The sequence below is a fragment of the Ornithorhynchus anatinus genome, chromosome 2, assembly GCF_004115215.2.
Source record: "Ornithorhynchus anatinus isolate Pmale09 chromosome 2, mOrnAna1.pri.v4, whole genome shotgun sequence".
Classification (NCBI taxonomy): domain Eukaryota; kingdom Metazoa; phylum Chordata; class Mammalia; order Monotremata; family Ornithorhynchidae; genus Ornithorhynchus; species Ornithorhynchus anatinus.
Window position 1 is genome coordinate 23,141,233 of NC_041729.1, and position 14,944 is coordinate 23,156,176.

General features: G+C 42.5%; 1 protein-coding gene across 6 annotated transcripts in view; it reads right to left on the reverse strand.

The window, feature by feature from the left end:
* Positions 1-229: 229 nt before the first annotated feature.
* LOC100073759 (sodium/glucose cotransporter 1-like) overlaps positions 230-14,944 on the reverse strand; it is a 60,135-nt gene continuing 45,420 nt past the window's right edge. For all 6 annotated transcript variants that reach the window (XM_029053827.2, XM_029053815.2, XM_029053830.2 and 3 more), the window contains 3 exons: positions 12,328-12,543; positions 6,821-6,920; positions 230-627 (listed from right to left, as the gene is read on the reverse strand). In XM_029053827.2, coding sequence (XP_028909660.1) covers positions 410-627; positions 6,821-6,920; positions 12,328-12,543 — 534 coding nt within the window. In that variant the 3' untranslated portion in view covers positions 230-409. The remainder of the gene's footprint in view (positions 628-6,820; positions 6,921-12,327; positions 12,544-14,944) is intronic.

Below are 14,944 nucleotides of genomic sequence, written 5' to 3' on the forward strand. Positions count from 1 at the left end.
ACAGGCAAAGGTGACCTCAGTCTAGTTATTTGAGATCCCATGTCCTCATATTGAACACTTGCATGTGGGCACTTTCTGGTGGAGAAAAAACCAAGGTATGTAAAGAAATTATCATTCAACAAGAGGATCCAAAGTGAAATTTTGGGTAGAAATTTTGGGTAGACTTTCATCTAAAGAAAAACTTAAAAGAATAGAAGTATCTGTGTGTTGAAACCACTGTGAAATAAAATATCAATAAAACATCTTTATTTATGGGTTTCATGAACTATTGAATGAAAATATTTAGCTAAATGGATACATATTTTGCTTTGTAAAATTTACAATTAAATGAAACTTAAGAGTATAATATTGAAAGGAAATACAGATATTCGTGACTTAGCAACTATATTCTAATAACACAGGACAGAATTTATGCAAAATAAGCATGAAAGAAAACAGCCACAGCCAGGAGAATGATGGCGTTGATATTCACTATGTTTTTCCAGAAGGGCTTCTCTGAAATGTCAGTAAGCCTTATTCTCAGAGCTTTCTCCTCCTCTTCAGTCATTTTATGGGTTTTCTGCACTTCCAAACCACAGAAGAAGTCATAGGCACGCTTAAAGTATCCCTTAGTTGTCTCAGGAACATCTGCATCAAAGGAAAATAGCAATATTTCACTTTCTGAATGGGGGAAAAAAAGGCATCTTGACCTAAGCTCTAAGGGGTGCACAGCATACTGATTATGTCCATTTGTCTGAAAGTGAGACCCGAGAAATGGTCATGTTATTGATGTTTTATGAAGCACCGGGAGTGACTGATCATTGCGTGACTTGTTCCAATTCTTCCTAATAACATAATCAATTTTCTGCCAAGTGGCACCCAAAACTATCGATAGCTGAAAGTCAAAGTCCTGGAGAAGGAAAATATTTACATGACACAGCAGTCGTCAGAGAATTTAACTGCTTACCTTGTGCAAAATACTAAATGTTGGAAAACAATTACACAGGGGAACCCAAAGGGGTTCACAACCTATGAAGGACGGCCCGGGGAGGAGGCGGAGGTTGGTGACAGGCATCTTATGGTGACAATGAGAAAATGAAGCAATACCAACTTAAAACGAGGACAAGGATAAACACGATAAGAGCGATAGGGCACTTTGGCTAGAGAAGCACAGTTTGCAGGGTCCCCAAGCTCAACCCAACAATGGCAGCCGCAGTCAGTAACAGCTTTTCTCTCGATCTAAAAGTCTTGGGGGTCCAGTGGAGGAGGCCTCAAGCCTGCTGGTATCTCTCGCTCCTTCCCAGACTGAAGCAGGAGCTGCTGGGGATTCCCAGGGATGCGGGAGGCGGGCAGCTTTTGTCCCACATTAGAGACCTCGGCCCTCTGGTGGAAAAGGAACCAGCAGGGACCTCAAGGCGCTGCTATCTCTTCCTCCTTCCCAGGGGAAGAGTGAGAAACCCCATCTGCCTGAGCCCAAAGAGAGCAGCAAATGAGTGTTTTGGCAAAACACTGAATGAATGAACTACTGCCTACCAGTCGAGGCTGTTGTCACTGCTACAAAAGAAAGCGCCGCAAGCGTTTGACAAGAAAGATTCTGAAATCAAAGAGAAGCAGCAGCAATGCATCACCGACATCTTGCTGCTCTTCAGGATCACAGCCATAGAGATTCTTATTAAAAGTCCACATTGGGTCATAAAGGACAATGGTATTTATTGAGCGTTCGCTGGGTGCACAGCAGTAAGCATTTGGGACAGTATAATGCAATAGAGTTGGTAAGCATGTTCCCTGCCCCCGAGGAGCTTGCCAACTAAGAGGGGAAGCAAGCAAACAAACATTCACCACAGTAAGTGGTGACACTCTAAAATTGAAAAGATCCAAGGCTATTCAAGATCACATCCAAACCAAGGATTTCTAGGCATTTGTGAAGAAGCTTTGAGGACACACAAAGGATCGATGAAGATCTTAGATGATGCCCTCGTCTCCACAGAGGAAGGAATCTTAGAGAGATAGCAGCACCACCTCTCCTGAGCATTCCTCCCAACATCAGGCCCTACAGAGAATAATTAACTTGCCAACCGTGAAGAAAAGGTCTTTGCTACAAGCTATCAAAGTCACCACCTTAACTAGAACTGAATCTCTTGGTTTACCTGAAAGCAGGGGAGAGAAATACCATTCAGTGCCTGCAAAAGTTTTCTCAGTGTTTGGAATGCTGAGGAAATGTCACAGGATTTCAATATGTCACTTTTTGAGAAAATAATTGTTAGCTCTCCCTTGCTGGAAAAATCTTAGCCAGTTTCCCAAAATTGGCTACTGAAAAATAAGCAGTGTTACCCATAGATTTCCAGAATCATAACGTGACTTTCGGCCTCGGCAGAGCACAGCCTGTATGATCTTTGCTATATGCCAGACAGAGGAAAAGTGCGAGGATCAATAGAACACTCTCTCCTTGGAGATCACAGATCTCATAAAATGCACTTAAAACCATTAAAATCCTGGGCTATGGCACCTATATCTGATTGTCCTGACTTCACTGGCCCATTGAAAATGGCTAAGCATCTCAGAATTGAAAGGGCTTTATGTCTAACCATTTCCTAGAGTAACTAGGCTAGTGAATTAAGGCCAACTTCATGCACTCTCTGTGGCCATGCTTGACGGCATTGGGAATCTAAAAGCTGGGAAAATATGGATGCTGGAACTCCAGAAAATTTCCAACTCAAAAGCTGTAAACATTTCTCCAAAATCCTTGAATTAGAGATGATGATGAATTAATGATAGATTCACCACACTTATATACATATTTTCATACTCGACCATTCTCCCTGTCATTTATTTTAATGCCTGTTGTACTTACACTTATATTCTGCCATTTCCCCTATTTCTATTTTAATGTCTGTCCCCTTCTAGACAGTAAACTCGTTGTAGGCAGGGATTGTGTCTACCAACTCTACTGCGCTAAACTTGCCCAAAGTGCTTAGTTCTGTGCTCTGCACACTCAATAAATACCACTGATTGGACTCGCTTATTCTAACTAAGCCTTCCTTGGGTCACAAAGGCTTCTGGACCAATAACCTGCTTGGAGAAGTGCCACTTAATAATAATAATAATAACAATCATGGTTGTATTTGTTAAGCACTTATGTGCCAGGCACTGTTTTAAACACTGGGATAGATACTAAGCTAATCAGGTTGGACACAGTCCCAGTCCCACAAGGGACTCACAGTCTTAATCCCATTTTACAGATGAGGGAACTGAGACACAGAGAAGTTAAATGACTTGTCCAGGGTCACACAGCAGCAGACAAGTCGGGGAGCCGGGATTAGACCCCAGGTTCTTCTGACTCCCAGGTCCGTGGTCTATCTACTAGGCCAAGAACACTCATCCCTAACCAGTCACATTCCTGCTAAGGTCAGTGGCTGTGACAAGCAAATTGTGAGGTAGGGATGTATCACACTGTGAAGTTTAAGCAAAAATGTATGTACAAAATCCATTTACAGCCAAAGTGGCAATGTCATGCTAGGGCCAGAGACCAGCAGGTGGTTACCAGAATTATCACAGCAGTCTTCACCACAGAAATTAGCCACCTATTTTGAGGATTCCTGCTGAGCCCATCCACCATGCCAGACTCCTTAAGGGGTGCCGAGACCAGAAACCTTAATGGCCTAGCCCCAGAACTCATTCCCCTGCTTTTGGCCACTTAATTTCCCGCATCTCTGCCAACATAATGAGGTGTGGGTCAAACTTCGCAGTGAGGGAGGAATGAATTATGTTTACAAGAGAGTCTACAATATGCATATGATATGATAATAGGCCCAAAGAAGGATACATTCAAGAAGTTTTGTAGTTTTTGGAATTAGCAGAATGCTGACTAATAATTATGCTGAAAAATATCATGATTATGAACCAGCCTCCATCCAGCAAAGTCTACTCACATGCATACATTCCCACCCCTGACATAGCAACATTACCTCTCCTCCCTCATCAACTCCCATGCTTAGTGCTCATATCAAGTGCTCCAGACCTCTCTTCTGGAACCCCCGGAACTCTCACCCACCCCGAGTCTTGTCCTTTCTTACTTTGCCAACTACTGCATTGAGAAAATCAAAACCTATTAGATGTGAACTCCCCTAAATGTCTCCCTCGGACCCTCCTTAGTCCTCCATGGTCTCTAAAGAGACCATCACCCTGCTTTCCAAATGTGCTCAGTCCACCTGTGCCTCTGACCCCAAACCCTCTCGCTTTCTAAAACTCTTGCCTTCACTCTTCTTTCCTCCCTAACCACTATCTTCAAACACTCATCGTAAGTCCTCCTTCCCCTCTGACTTCAAAGATGCCCATGATTCAATCGATTAGCCGTATTTATTGAGCACTTACTCGGTGCACAGCACTCTACTAAGCACTTAAGAGAGTACAATATAACAACATAGAAATTCCCTGCCCACAATGTGCTTATGGTCTAGAAGGGGAGACAGGCATTAATATCAATAAATTACAGATATGTACGTAAGTGCTGCCCCTCTCAAGATCACACCTGGAGAGCTTTCAGTACTTTACCAGTCTCGGCTATGGGCAGGAGAGTCAAGCAGAGACATGCCCACACCATTCCTAGCTTAGGCAGTGGTTAGCAAATGGATGGCAATCTGCTACAAGTCAAAACTCACCTGTGCTGGACAGCAACGGCATGGGAGAAAGTCGAGGGCGGAGACTCGAGTTTACTGCCCGGAAGGAGGCAATGGTAAACCACTTCTGTGTTTTTACCAAGAAAACTCTGTAGCTACACTACCAGAACAATTGTGGATGGAGGTGAGGCCTTCTGGGAGAGATGTGTCCTTGGAGTTGCTTTGGATCAGCGACAACTCGATAGCATAAGACAAGACCTAAGGGCTACGGGGCTGGGAGCGGGGATGAATAAAGGGAGCACATCAGGGTGATGCAGAAGGGAGTGGAAGAAAAGGAAAAGAGGGCTTTGTCAGGGAAGAACTCTTGGAGGAAATATGCCTTCAATAAGGCTTTGAAGTCGGGGAGATCCAAATGTGGATGTTCCTCATGGCTTGGTCCTGGATCACCTCATCTCAATTTACCCTCACTCCATTGGGGAGCTTTTCCACTCCCATGACTTCAAGTTTTAAGCAGTTAACTCTCAAATCTACCTGGCCAAGCTGACCTCTCTCCTTCTCTGCACTCCACAATACTTTTTGCCTCCAGGACATTTCTATACAGATGTCCCACGGGCACCTCAAACTCAACATGTCCAGATCTAAACAATCACTTTACTGAGCACTTTACTGTGTGTGGAGCATTTGGAAGAGATATAACAGAGTTGAGAGACATGTTTTCTGCCTACAAGGAGCTTACGGTCTAAGAGGGTGAACACCTTGTTTTCCTTTCAAAATCCTCTTCTCAATCTACTTTTCCCATAACAGTTGACATACCTATCCCCCCCCAGCTCAAACCCATAATCTTGACATTGTCCTTGACTCCTCCCTTTCTTTCAACACCCACATTCAGTCTCTGTCAACAAACCCTAAATGTTCTTCCTCCACAACACTTTCAGGATCTACACCTTCCTCTCCTTTGATCAACAAATCAATCAATCATATTTATTGAGTGTTTACTGTGTACTACACTCTTTGGAGAGTATAATGTAACAGAATTGGTAGACACACCATCCAAACAGTCACCAAGCTGATCGAGGCTCTTGTTTTACCCTAATTTAATTGCTGTATTAGCCTTCTTGCTGATTTACCTGCCTCCAATCTGTCCCCTCTCCAATTCACACTTCATTCTGCTTCTGGATCATTTTTCCGTCTGGCAACCCCTTAGGAAAAGGAAGAGTGGGAATACCTTTTCCTGTGTTCTAACAGCAGGCAGCCTCACCATAAATTCCCAAGATAACCTTCCTTTCGTTTAGGTGCAACTAGGCCACAGAGACAAATATCAAGTGGGAAGAAAAGCAAACTAGTCTTCCCTCCGCACTCCTAGCTAATGTTTCCTCAGCCTGAACTGAAAACCAGGAATTAACTGATTCTTAGCTTCAAAATTAGACTGTGAGCCCGTTGTTGGACAGGGATTGTCTCTATCTGTTGCTGAATTGTACATTCCAAGCGCTTAGTACAGTGCTCTGCACACAGTAAGTGCTCAATAAATATGATTGAATGAATGAATGAAAACTAGTTGGCCACTAACACCTCCTGTGAAGACTGACCTCAAAAGAGCCACAACTATTGTAGATATATTTAAAATACATTTTCTTAATAATAATGTTGGTATTTGTTAAGCTCTTACTATGTGCCGAGCACTGTTCTAAGCGCTGGGGTAGATACAGGGTAATCAGGTTGTCCCACGTGAGGCTCACAGTTAATCCCCATTTTACAGATGAGGTAACTGGGACACAGAGAAGTTAAGTGACTTTCCCACAGTCACACAGCTGACAAGTGGCGGACTTTGAGACAAGTCATCCCATTTAGCTACATAAACTAAATTAAAAGACAAAAAATGCAAATTTTGGATTACACAGTTTTGTTTGCTTGAAATTCTGAGAATTAAGCCATGCCTTCAAGTGGTCCAAGTGATCACACTCCTAGTCTTGAAGAGAAGACTTAAGGCCACTAAATTTACCTAGCCACTTGAAATGTGTAATATGAGGTACTGATTTTTCCCTACCAGTTCAAAATCATTTCCTATTTAACCTGCCTTAATAGATGGGAAGCTATAATTCTAGATTTTACAGATGGCTTGCAAAAAAAATCAAGTATTAAAGTAAATTTAATGATGTTTTAGATGAAATTAAAATTAAACATAGCTGCATTTCTTGTCTGATTAGAAAAGATTAGCTAGAACTTGCCTTCCTGAGTGCTTTGCTCAGCTTCTTCACGGATTCTTCCTTCATCCAGGTCAACACGATCCTCTTTGATGTTTCGCAGACTCCAACACAGGCGATACAGCTACCCAGAAAACATACATAAGTCTGTCAACAAAGTTGCAGCACTGTAACAAGCATTTATTCTAGGTCCGGGCGTGTGAATACACTTAGGCATTCCAGTAAGAGTTCTATTTAGTGGAAGAGAGAATCCACATGTACAGATTTTTGCACATACACAGTTGTTCCAGTGAGACGTTAAAACTTATTTACGTAAGCACTAACATGACTGAGTCACAATGAGGTCTGGTCAGTATCATGATTCTAACAGTGGCAAGAGGCCATTTGAGGGAACTCTATGGTAGTTGCTCTCCTTGACCCTGTTTCAAAATATCACTTAAATCCCACTTCTGACAGTTTTCCCTCTAGGCTGTGGGCAGGGAATGTGTCTGACAACTCTGTTGTATGGTGCTCTCCCAAGCGTTTAGTTCAGTGCTCAACACACATTAAGCACTCAATAAACATCACTGATCGACTGACTGGATTACTAATTTTTCCTCTCTACCTCCCAACCATCATCCCCTTGTTCCCTTTAGTAACCCAGTATGGACTGTTATTCTGCAGGTGTATCTACTCTACTAGTATTTCTGGCCTGCCCAACTACCTGAATTCAATCAGTGGTATTCAATAAGTGCTTATAATTTGGGAAGAACCCTATACCAAGCACTTGGGAGAGTACAATTCAACAGAATTGATAGTCATGTTCCCTGCTCTCAAGGACCTTACGCTCTAGAGGGGGAGACAGACAATGAAATAAATTACAGCTATGTACATAAGTGCTATGTGGCTGAAGGTCAGGTGAATATCAAGTGAACAAAAGGAACAGATCCAAGTGTATGGGTGACACGACAGGAAGAGAGATGAGAAAAAAATGAGGGATGAGTTGGGGAAGGCAGATGAGATGAAAAGCAGATGAATCGAGAAGCAGCATTTCCCAGGGACAGAGTATGGGAGTCTGAAGGACCTGGGTTCTAATCCTGGCTCTGCCATTTGTCTGTTGTGTGACCTTAGGCAAATCACTTAATGTCTCTGTGCCCCAGCTCTCTCATCTGTAAAATAGGGATTAAGATTCTGAGCCCCAGGTGGGACAGACACTATGCCTAAACTGATTAGGTTGTACCTACTGTAGCACTTAGTACAGTGTCTGGCATGTAATAAGCACTTAAATAACATTTTTACAAAAGGTGTCTTGGAGATGTAATTTTAGTAGGGCTTTGAAATTGGGAAGAGTGGTAGTCTATTATATATGAAGGGGAAGGAAGTTCCAGGCCAGAGGGACGACATGGGGCAAAGGGAGTGGTGGTGAGAAAGATGAGACTGAAGTACAGTGAAAGATTGGCGAAAGAGTTAACAATTTCTCTATATTTAGGGAAGCCCCCCGCCCTTTTATATTTAAGCCTAATACCTTCAAATTTCAAAGGGTGCTTGTCCTGGTATCAAGGTATGTGATGAGGAATTTCTGTGTTCATCTTGTCCTCCCTTCATGGGTTCTTCACGGGGTCTTCCCTCCCAGTGCGCATCTTTCACTTTTCCAATAAGGAAGTTTCTCTCTCCTTATCTTGGTTGCCTCCCCTAAGTGGTATTTACTGAGTGCCTACTCTGTGCAGAGCACTGTAGTAAGTGCTTGGGAGATTCCAAAAAGACACAGTCCCTGCCGTCAAGATGTTTGAAGTATAGCAGTGAGCGCAAACTCCCTAAGGGCAGGAAGCTCTTAAACTTGCTTACCTTCTGGTGAATTTTCCCCTTTTCTCTACCCTATCCAGTTATATATCTTTCTAAAAATGAAATAACCAGAATGCCCAGGGTATTCCAAAAGTGAGTGTAGCATGATTTCAAACTCTGCCTTTTGTTTTGTTTTCTAGCACCTTCCTGATGATGCCTAGCAATTGGTGATTTAAATGACAACCAGAACGATCCAGATCCTTGCATGAGTCATGCCAAACCCATCCATCAACATTATGCAGTTGTAATTTGCATTACTTCTCCTTAGGTGCATTATCTTGTTGTTTCTCACACTGATGCCCTTCTGCCATTTTATGACATCTCACAGTTTATTTCCATCTGACTCACAACCTAGAACTGTTTACTGGCTTTTTTATGATACTTGTTAAGGACTTACTACTGAACTAAGTGCTGGGGTAGATACAAGATAATAAAATTGGCCAAAGTCCCTGTCCCACATGGAGCTTGTGGAATCTATAAACTCAGAGATTTCAGAACACATTTCCCCTTCTAGATAAAGTTATTTAACCAAACTGGCCCCAGCACTGACCTCTAGAGACATGACTATTAACATTTCTCCAGCCTGCAGGTTAGCTGTGTTTCCTCTGTTCACACCAATTTTCTACCCATATCAGTATTTTCCTTTCAATTTTATAGTTACTTGGTTTTTCAAGTCTTTAGTGTAGGAGTGCAAAAAATCAATCAAATCACACAGCTAAAAGGAGCAAAGCAGTTCTTGGGGTATAGATGGGATATATAAGATAGATTCATAAAGGCTGGGGTTTGGGGTAATTTAAGAGGTTGGGGTAATCTAAAGGTTTAGGTGGCACGGGGGGCCAAAGATTAAAGATTACTCAGACCTCTAAGAAGGGATGTGATCTCAGAAGGGCATTGAGAATAGAAAGCTATGCTCTGTTGGATATGGACGGTGAGGGAGTTTTGGGCAGAGGGGAGTATGTGAACAAGAGACTGGTGGCAGAAAAGATGAGAATGAGACCCATTGAGTAGGTTGGCTTGAGAGGAATGAGGTGTAAACTAGACGAAAGTGAGCAAAGAGAATGGTCAAGTAGGAGGAAGAGTTGATCGAGTGCTTTAAAGTCAAAGGTCAGGAAATTTTACTGGATGTGGAAAGGAATAGGCAACCATCGGAGGGTTTTGAGGAGTGGAGAGACGTTAGTGGGGATATGTGAGGAGTATGGCACTTTAGAGCAATGATCTGGGCAGCAAACTGAAGTAGGAGCTTGAGGTAGCGAGGTCAGCAAAGGGGCTGATGCTGTCATGCAGCTGAGGGAGTGACAAGTTCCTGGACCACTGTGGAGGCTGTTTGAATGGAGAGCAAGAGATAGATTCTGGAAATATTCCTGAGGCAGAACAGACAATGTTTGAAAACAAACTGAATACAAGGGGTTGAAAGACAGGGAGGAGTCAAGAATAACACCAAAGATTCAGGCTTGAGAGGTATAGTATCGCCAATGGTGGGAAGGTGAGGTGGAGCAGAAGATTTGGGATAAAAGAAGAGGAGTTCACTTTTAGACACATTGAGTCTGAGTGCCAGCAGGACTTCCTTACAGAGTTATCCTAGAGGAAGAGGAACTGCAAGATTGCAGTGAACGAGAGAAGTCTGGGCTAGCAAGGAAGATTTGGGAGTCATCTGCACAAAAGTGGTCTTGGAAGCTGTGGAAGCAGATGAAAACTGCCAGGGAGTGAGACTGTAAATGTAGAACTGAGCCTTGAGGGATACCCAAAAGGAGGTGGAGGTGGCAGAGGAAGAGGTGGGCAAAAAGATGGAGAACAGGCAGAGGAAGGAAGAGGAGGAGGAGAACCAGGAGAGAAGGGTCAGAAAAACCAAAGTTAGGGTTTTCAGAAAAAGTGAGTGATCTATGGTGGCAAAGGCAAACCAGGAGGTCAAGGAGGATAAGGGAAGATGAGAACCTGTGAGATTTAATGACTGGTGACACTGGAGAGTACAGTTCCAGTAGAGTGAAAGGGGCAGAAACTAGACTGCAGAGAGTCATGAAGGGAGTTGGAGGGAAAAAGAAGGGAGGTGGTTTATGTCATCTATTCATGGAGTTCAGACAGAAACAAGAGGAAGGAGTTAGGGCAACAGCTGGATGGAGCAGTGGGGTTCAGCATAGGTTTCTTTAAGATAGCGGAATCCTAGGCGTGTTTGTAATCAGAAGAGAAGGAGCCCTTCTAGAGGGATCCATTGTGAGTGAGCAAAAATGATGGTCAGGAAGAGAAGGGAGTGAGTATAAGGATGTGGGAAGGGATGGGGTGGGAGGCATAGGTGGGGGAGTTGAAAAATCTGAATATATTATGATGACTAGCCCCATCCATTCTTATGCTTATTTGCCCCTTTACAGAGGTCATGCAGATTATTGATATATGATTTCCCTTTACCACATCATGTTGGCTTTCCTCAACAGGTTGTGTTTCTCTAAGTACTCGCTGATCCTAATATTAAAATCTTAAGGTGGCTCCAATAATTCCTTAGGTGGCTTCCTGTTTTTGTTATACTGGAGAAAGAGTCTTCTAAGGTACCTCAAATTCCAGGAGTCTTCCTTCATGATCTTTTCTAACCCTTCCTTGTCAACAAGCAGCAACTACTATCAAGTCTGCCTTACTAGCTGGTAAGAATAATCACTGTAACAAGACTGCCACAAATATGGGTGTGTATTCTTTGAGAAACGCTATTAAGGTTGCGCCTTTTGAATTTCTGCCCAAGATATTTCCTCTTCAAAGAGCTCTTGACAGGGAAAAAATTGCTTACTCATGGCCAACACAACATTATGAGAATAAAGCTAGCATGGACAGATTAAATGCACAGACGATCCAAAATTCTCAATCAGCAACAATCTCATTCTCTTTCCCCACAGTACACTATACCAGAGGTACTCACAATAACTAGGTTGAGTGATGAGTTGTGTGTGATCTGCACCTAGTAAGCACTCAACAAATACCAGTGATTATTTCCCATATGGAGGTGTGCTGCTAATCAGCAGTAAAATCATCAGAACATAGGGAGTCGGAAAGAGAAGAAACAAGAGGCCCAGACAGTCGCAAGTTGAATAATGCATTCCTGAATGACTGAGGCTTTTTTTGATTTTATCTTTTTTATGGTATTTGTTAAGAGTTCTAAGCGCCTGGGTAGATACAAGCTAATCAAGTTGAACACAGTCATTGTCCCACCCTGGGCTCACAGTCTTGATCCCCATTTTACAGATGACATAAGTGATTTTCCAGAGGAGAGATTTGCCCAGAAAAAGACAAGTGGCGGAGCCGGGATTAGAACTCAGGTCCTTCCAACTGCCAGGCCTGTGTCCTATTCTCTAAGCCACGCTGCCTCTCCTAGGTCATTCTGGCTTTTCCCAAGAGTTGGGCTAGGACCGTTAGGTTCATCTTTGCTTGCATCACAGAACTAGCAAACATATGCAGAGCAAGTCAAGTATGCTTCTCTTAGAGGACAAAGGCCTTCACGAGTTTGGATCATCCTCTGAAGCTTATGTGATACCTTCAGTGTTTTTCCTTATCCCACAAAACTGTAAGGGATTACCTGAGAATTCCTAGACAAACAAAATCTGAATTTATATTTCTAATATGCAACTAAATGTTATCCACTGCCTAAGTCTGTTCTTCTCAATGAAATACTGTTAGAATTTAGGCATCGAAACACTTCAGTGGAATACGGCCGTAAAGCTACCAATACTTACATTTACATCGGGTATGGGTTTGGTTATTAGAGAGACTCCCAGGATGACGACGGTGACCACGGAAAAGAGGATCATAGCAAAGTAAAGGTAATGGACCCCACAGATAATACGGGGGCAACTGGAAGGAGCCATACATGTTCCTGACCCATATACAAACTCCATAATCATTCTTAAAAGCCCTAATATAAGTCCAGTGATCAGGCCCCAGAAGGCACCCTGTAAAATAAAGGTAAAAGGAGAGTCACCAAGAACTTTCACAGCTATATTAAAAGAAAAATCACAATCACATTCATAATGGACAACCATCATGTAACAAAACGTTTAATAAGAATTAGGTGTGGTGGCTTCCTGAAACTAAGTAATGAGGTGAGCTTTTAGGACCATATGTAGCCTGGGTTGGAAATGGACTAAATTTAAAGTATAATTTTGAACAAGATGATCAGCAGCAAGTTCACTGTTTCTAACATTATTTCTTGGGCAAAGGAGTGTGGGTTTTGAGAGCTGCTGCTCTTCCCCCTGATTTCTCCATTTCATATTTCTTGCTCCTCTTGCTCCTGCCTCACTCCTTTTTTATACTCCCCTTTGCAATTTGCTCCCTAAGTCCCTTGATCTCCTCCTTGCTTCTATCTTCTGCTCCTGTTCCTTCAGAAGAGAGGATTAGACAGTGAAGGAGAAAGAAACTCATCAAGAGGGCCATTTCCCTTAATACCTTGAGATTACTGCTAAATGCATTTTTAATTACCTTTACACAGGTGTTCTGTTTTAAAAAAACAAAACAACTCTACCAGCCACCTCTTAGAACAATGATTTTTTTAGATGTAGAAAGCACCTTTCTTCCAAAGAAGAACTTATTGATTTTTATTGATGTTGTTGTTAGAAAGCAATCTTCTGTCCACATCTTGTCATGTTTGTCTCCTCTGTGTTGTCTACAGCAGATTTTAAACTCCTAAGAGTGCCTCACACTTGGCTCCTCAAAAAACTTTTATTTATTTATTGAAGAGAGCATAAAGTATTTCAGGTGGTTTATTCAGTTCACAAGGGATCAACTAGAAAACTTTCAGGAGTCAAAAATATTCACAATTTTTTTTTAAAAAAAGGGCAAGTAGCCCCCATGGCCATGAGTTCTAAACTGGTTTGTTAAAGTAGTGTGGCCTAGTGGAAAGAGCACGGGACTGGAAGTCAAGGACATGAGTTCTAATTCTGGCTCTGCCACCTGTCTAACTGTATGACCTTGGGCAAGTCACTTAACTTCTAGGTGCCTCAGTTCCCTCATCTTTAAAATGGGGATTACTATTATTATTTACTATTATAATAATAGCTCAGTGCCTGGCACATAGTAAGTGCTTAACAAATACTAAGAGCTCGGGTGGATACAAGCAATTCAGGTTGGACATAGTCCTTGTCCCATGTGGGGCTCACGGCCTCAATCTCCATTTTACAGATGAGGTAACTGAGGCAAAGAGAAGACGTGACTTGCCCAAGGTCACCAAGCAGACAAGTGGCAGAGCTGGGATTAGAACCCATGACCTTCTGACTCCCAGGTCCATGCTCTATCCACTACGCCATGCTGCTTCTCAAATAATCTTAGCCAAAAGGCCAAAAACTAATTAAGACTGTGAGTCTCATGTAGGACAGGGACTGGGTCCAACCCAACTATCTTCTATCTGCCCTAGTGTTTAGAACAGTGCTCGGCACCTAGTAAATGCTTAACAAACACCACTATTATTACTATTACTATTATAAGAAACTTTAAATCAGAATAATTGTATTCACAGAAAGGTAGTAATAGTTGAAATATGCTTTCCACTGGTTGCTAAAACTGCCCTAGTCATCATCACCATCAGTGGTATTTAACAAGCGCTTACTATGTGCAGAGCACTGTACTAAGGGCTTGGGAGAGCACAATCCTAGAGTTGGTAGACACATACTCTGATCCGAAAATGTTTGCCAATAAGGGTACTCCGGACCAGATTTAGATGTACTGGGCCTGAAATCATCTGGGTTATTATGGAGGCCCAATATTGAAATGGTTCCTCCCAAAACCCACACAAAATGGGGTAAAAATGAGGAGCTATGGAGATAAGCATCAAGACAAATCAGAGAAATGGTGGAAATACTGCCAGCTGGAATAGGACTGAGGGGTGGAGGGTTGAATCAAATCAAATCAGGCAGAGAAGGATTTGTATGTGTCTGAGAGCAGCATGGGGTTAACCCCCATCTCTTCTCAACTCCTAAAAATACTATTCTTATTCTTGACTTCCTCCCCTCTCTCGTCATTATTTTCAACCCCTCATCTCCTCTGGTTTCTTTTCCAGTGATCTTCTTCTGACTAATCTAATGGGCTCTAACTCCTTCTTAATCCACTGTGACCTTTTGTCTGCCTTTGACTCTGATGACTACCCAACTGGACCATCTGCCAGAAACTTTCTTTAGCCAAGGGTTTACCACCAGTATTTACTGGCTCTATTCTCTGATGAATCTTAGGTTTGTTTGCTCCTTAGCTTATATTTGAGGGTGTTTTGCAAGGGTAAGTTTGGGGACCTCTACATGTCTTGATTAAACTTATTAATTCAGGAAGCTTATCTGTTATCTTGGATTCAGCTACCATCTGTGACTC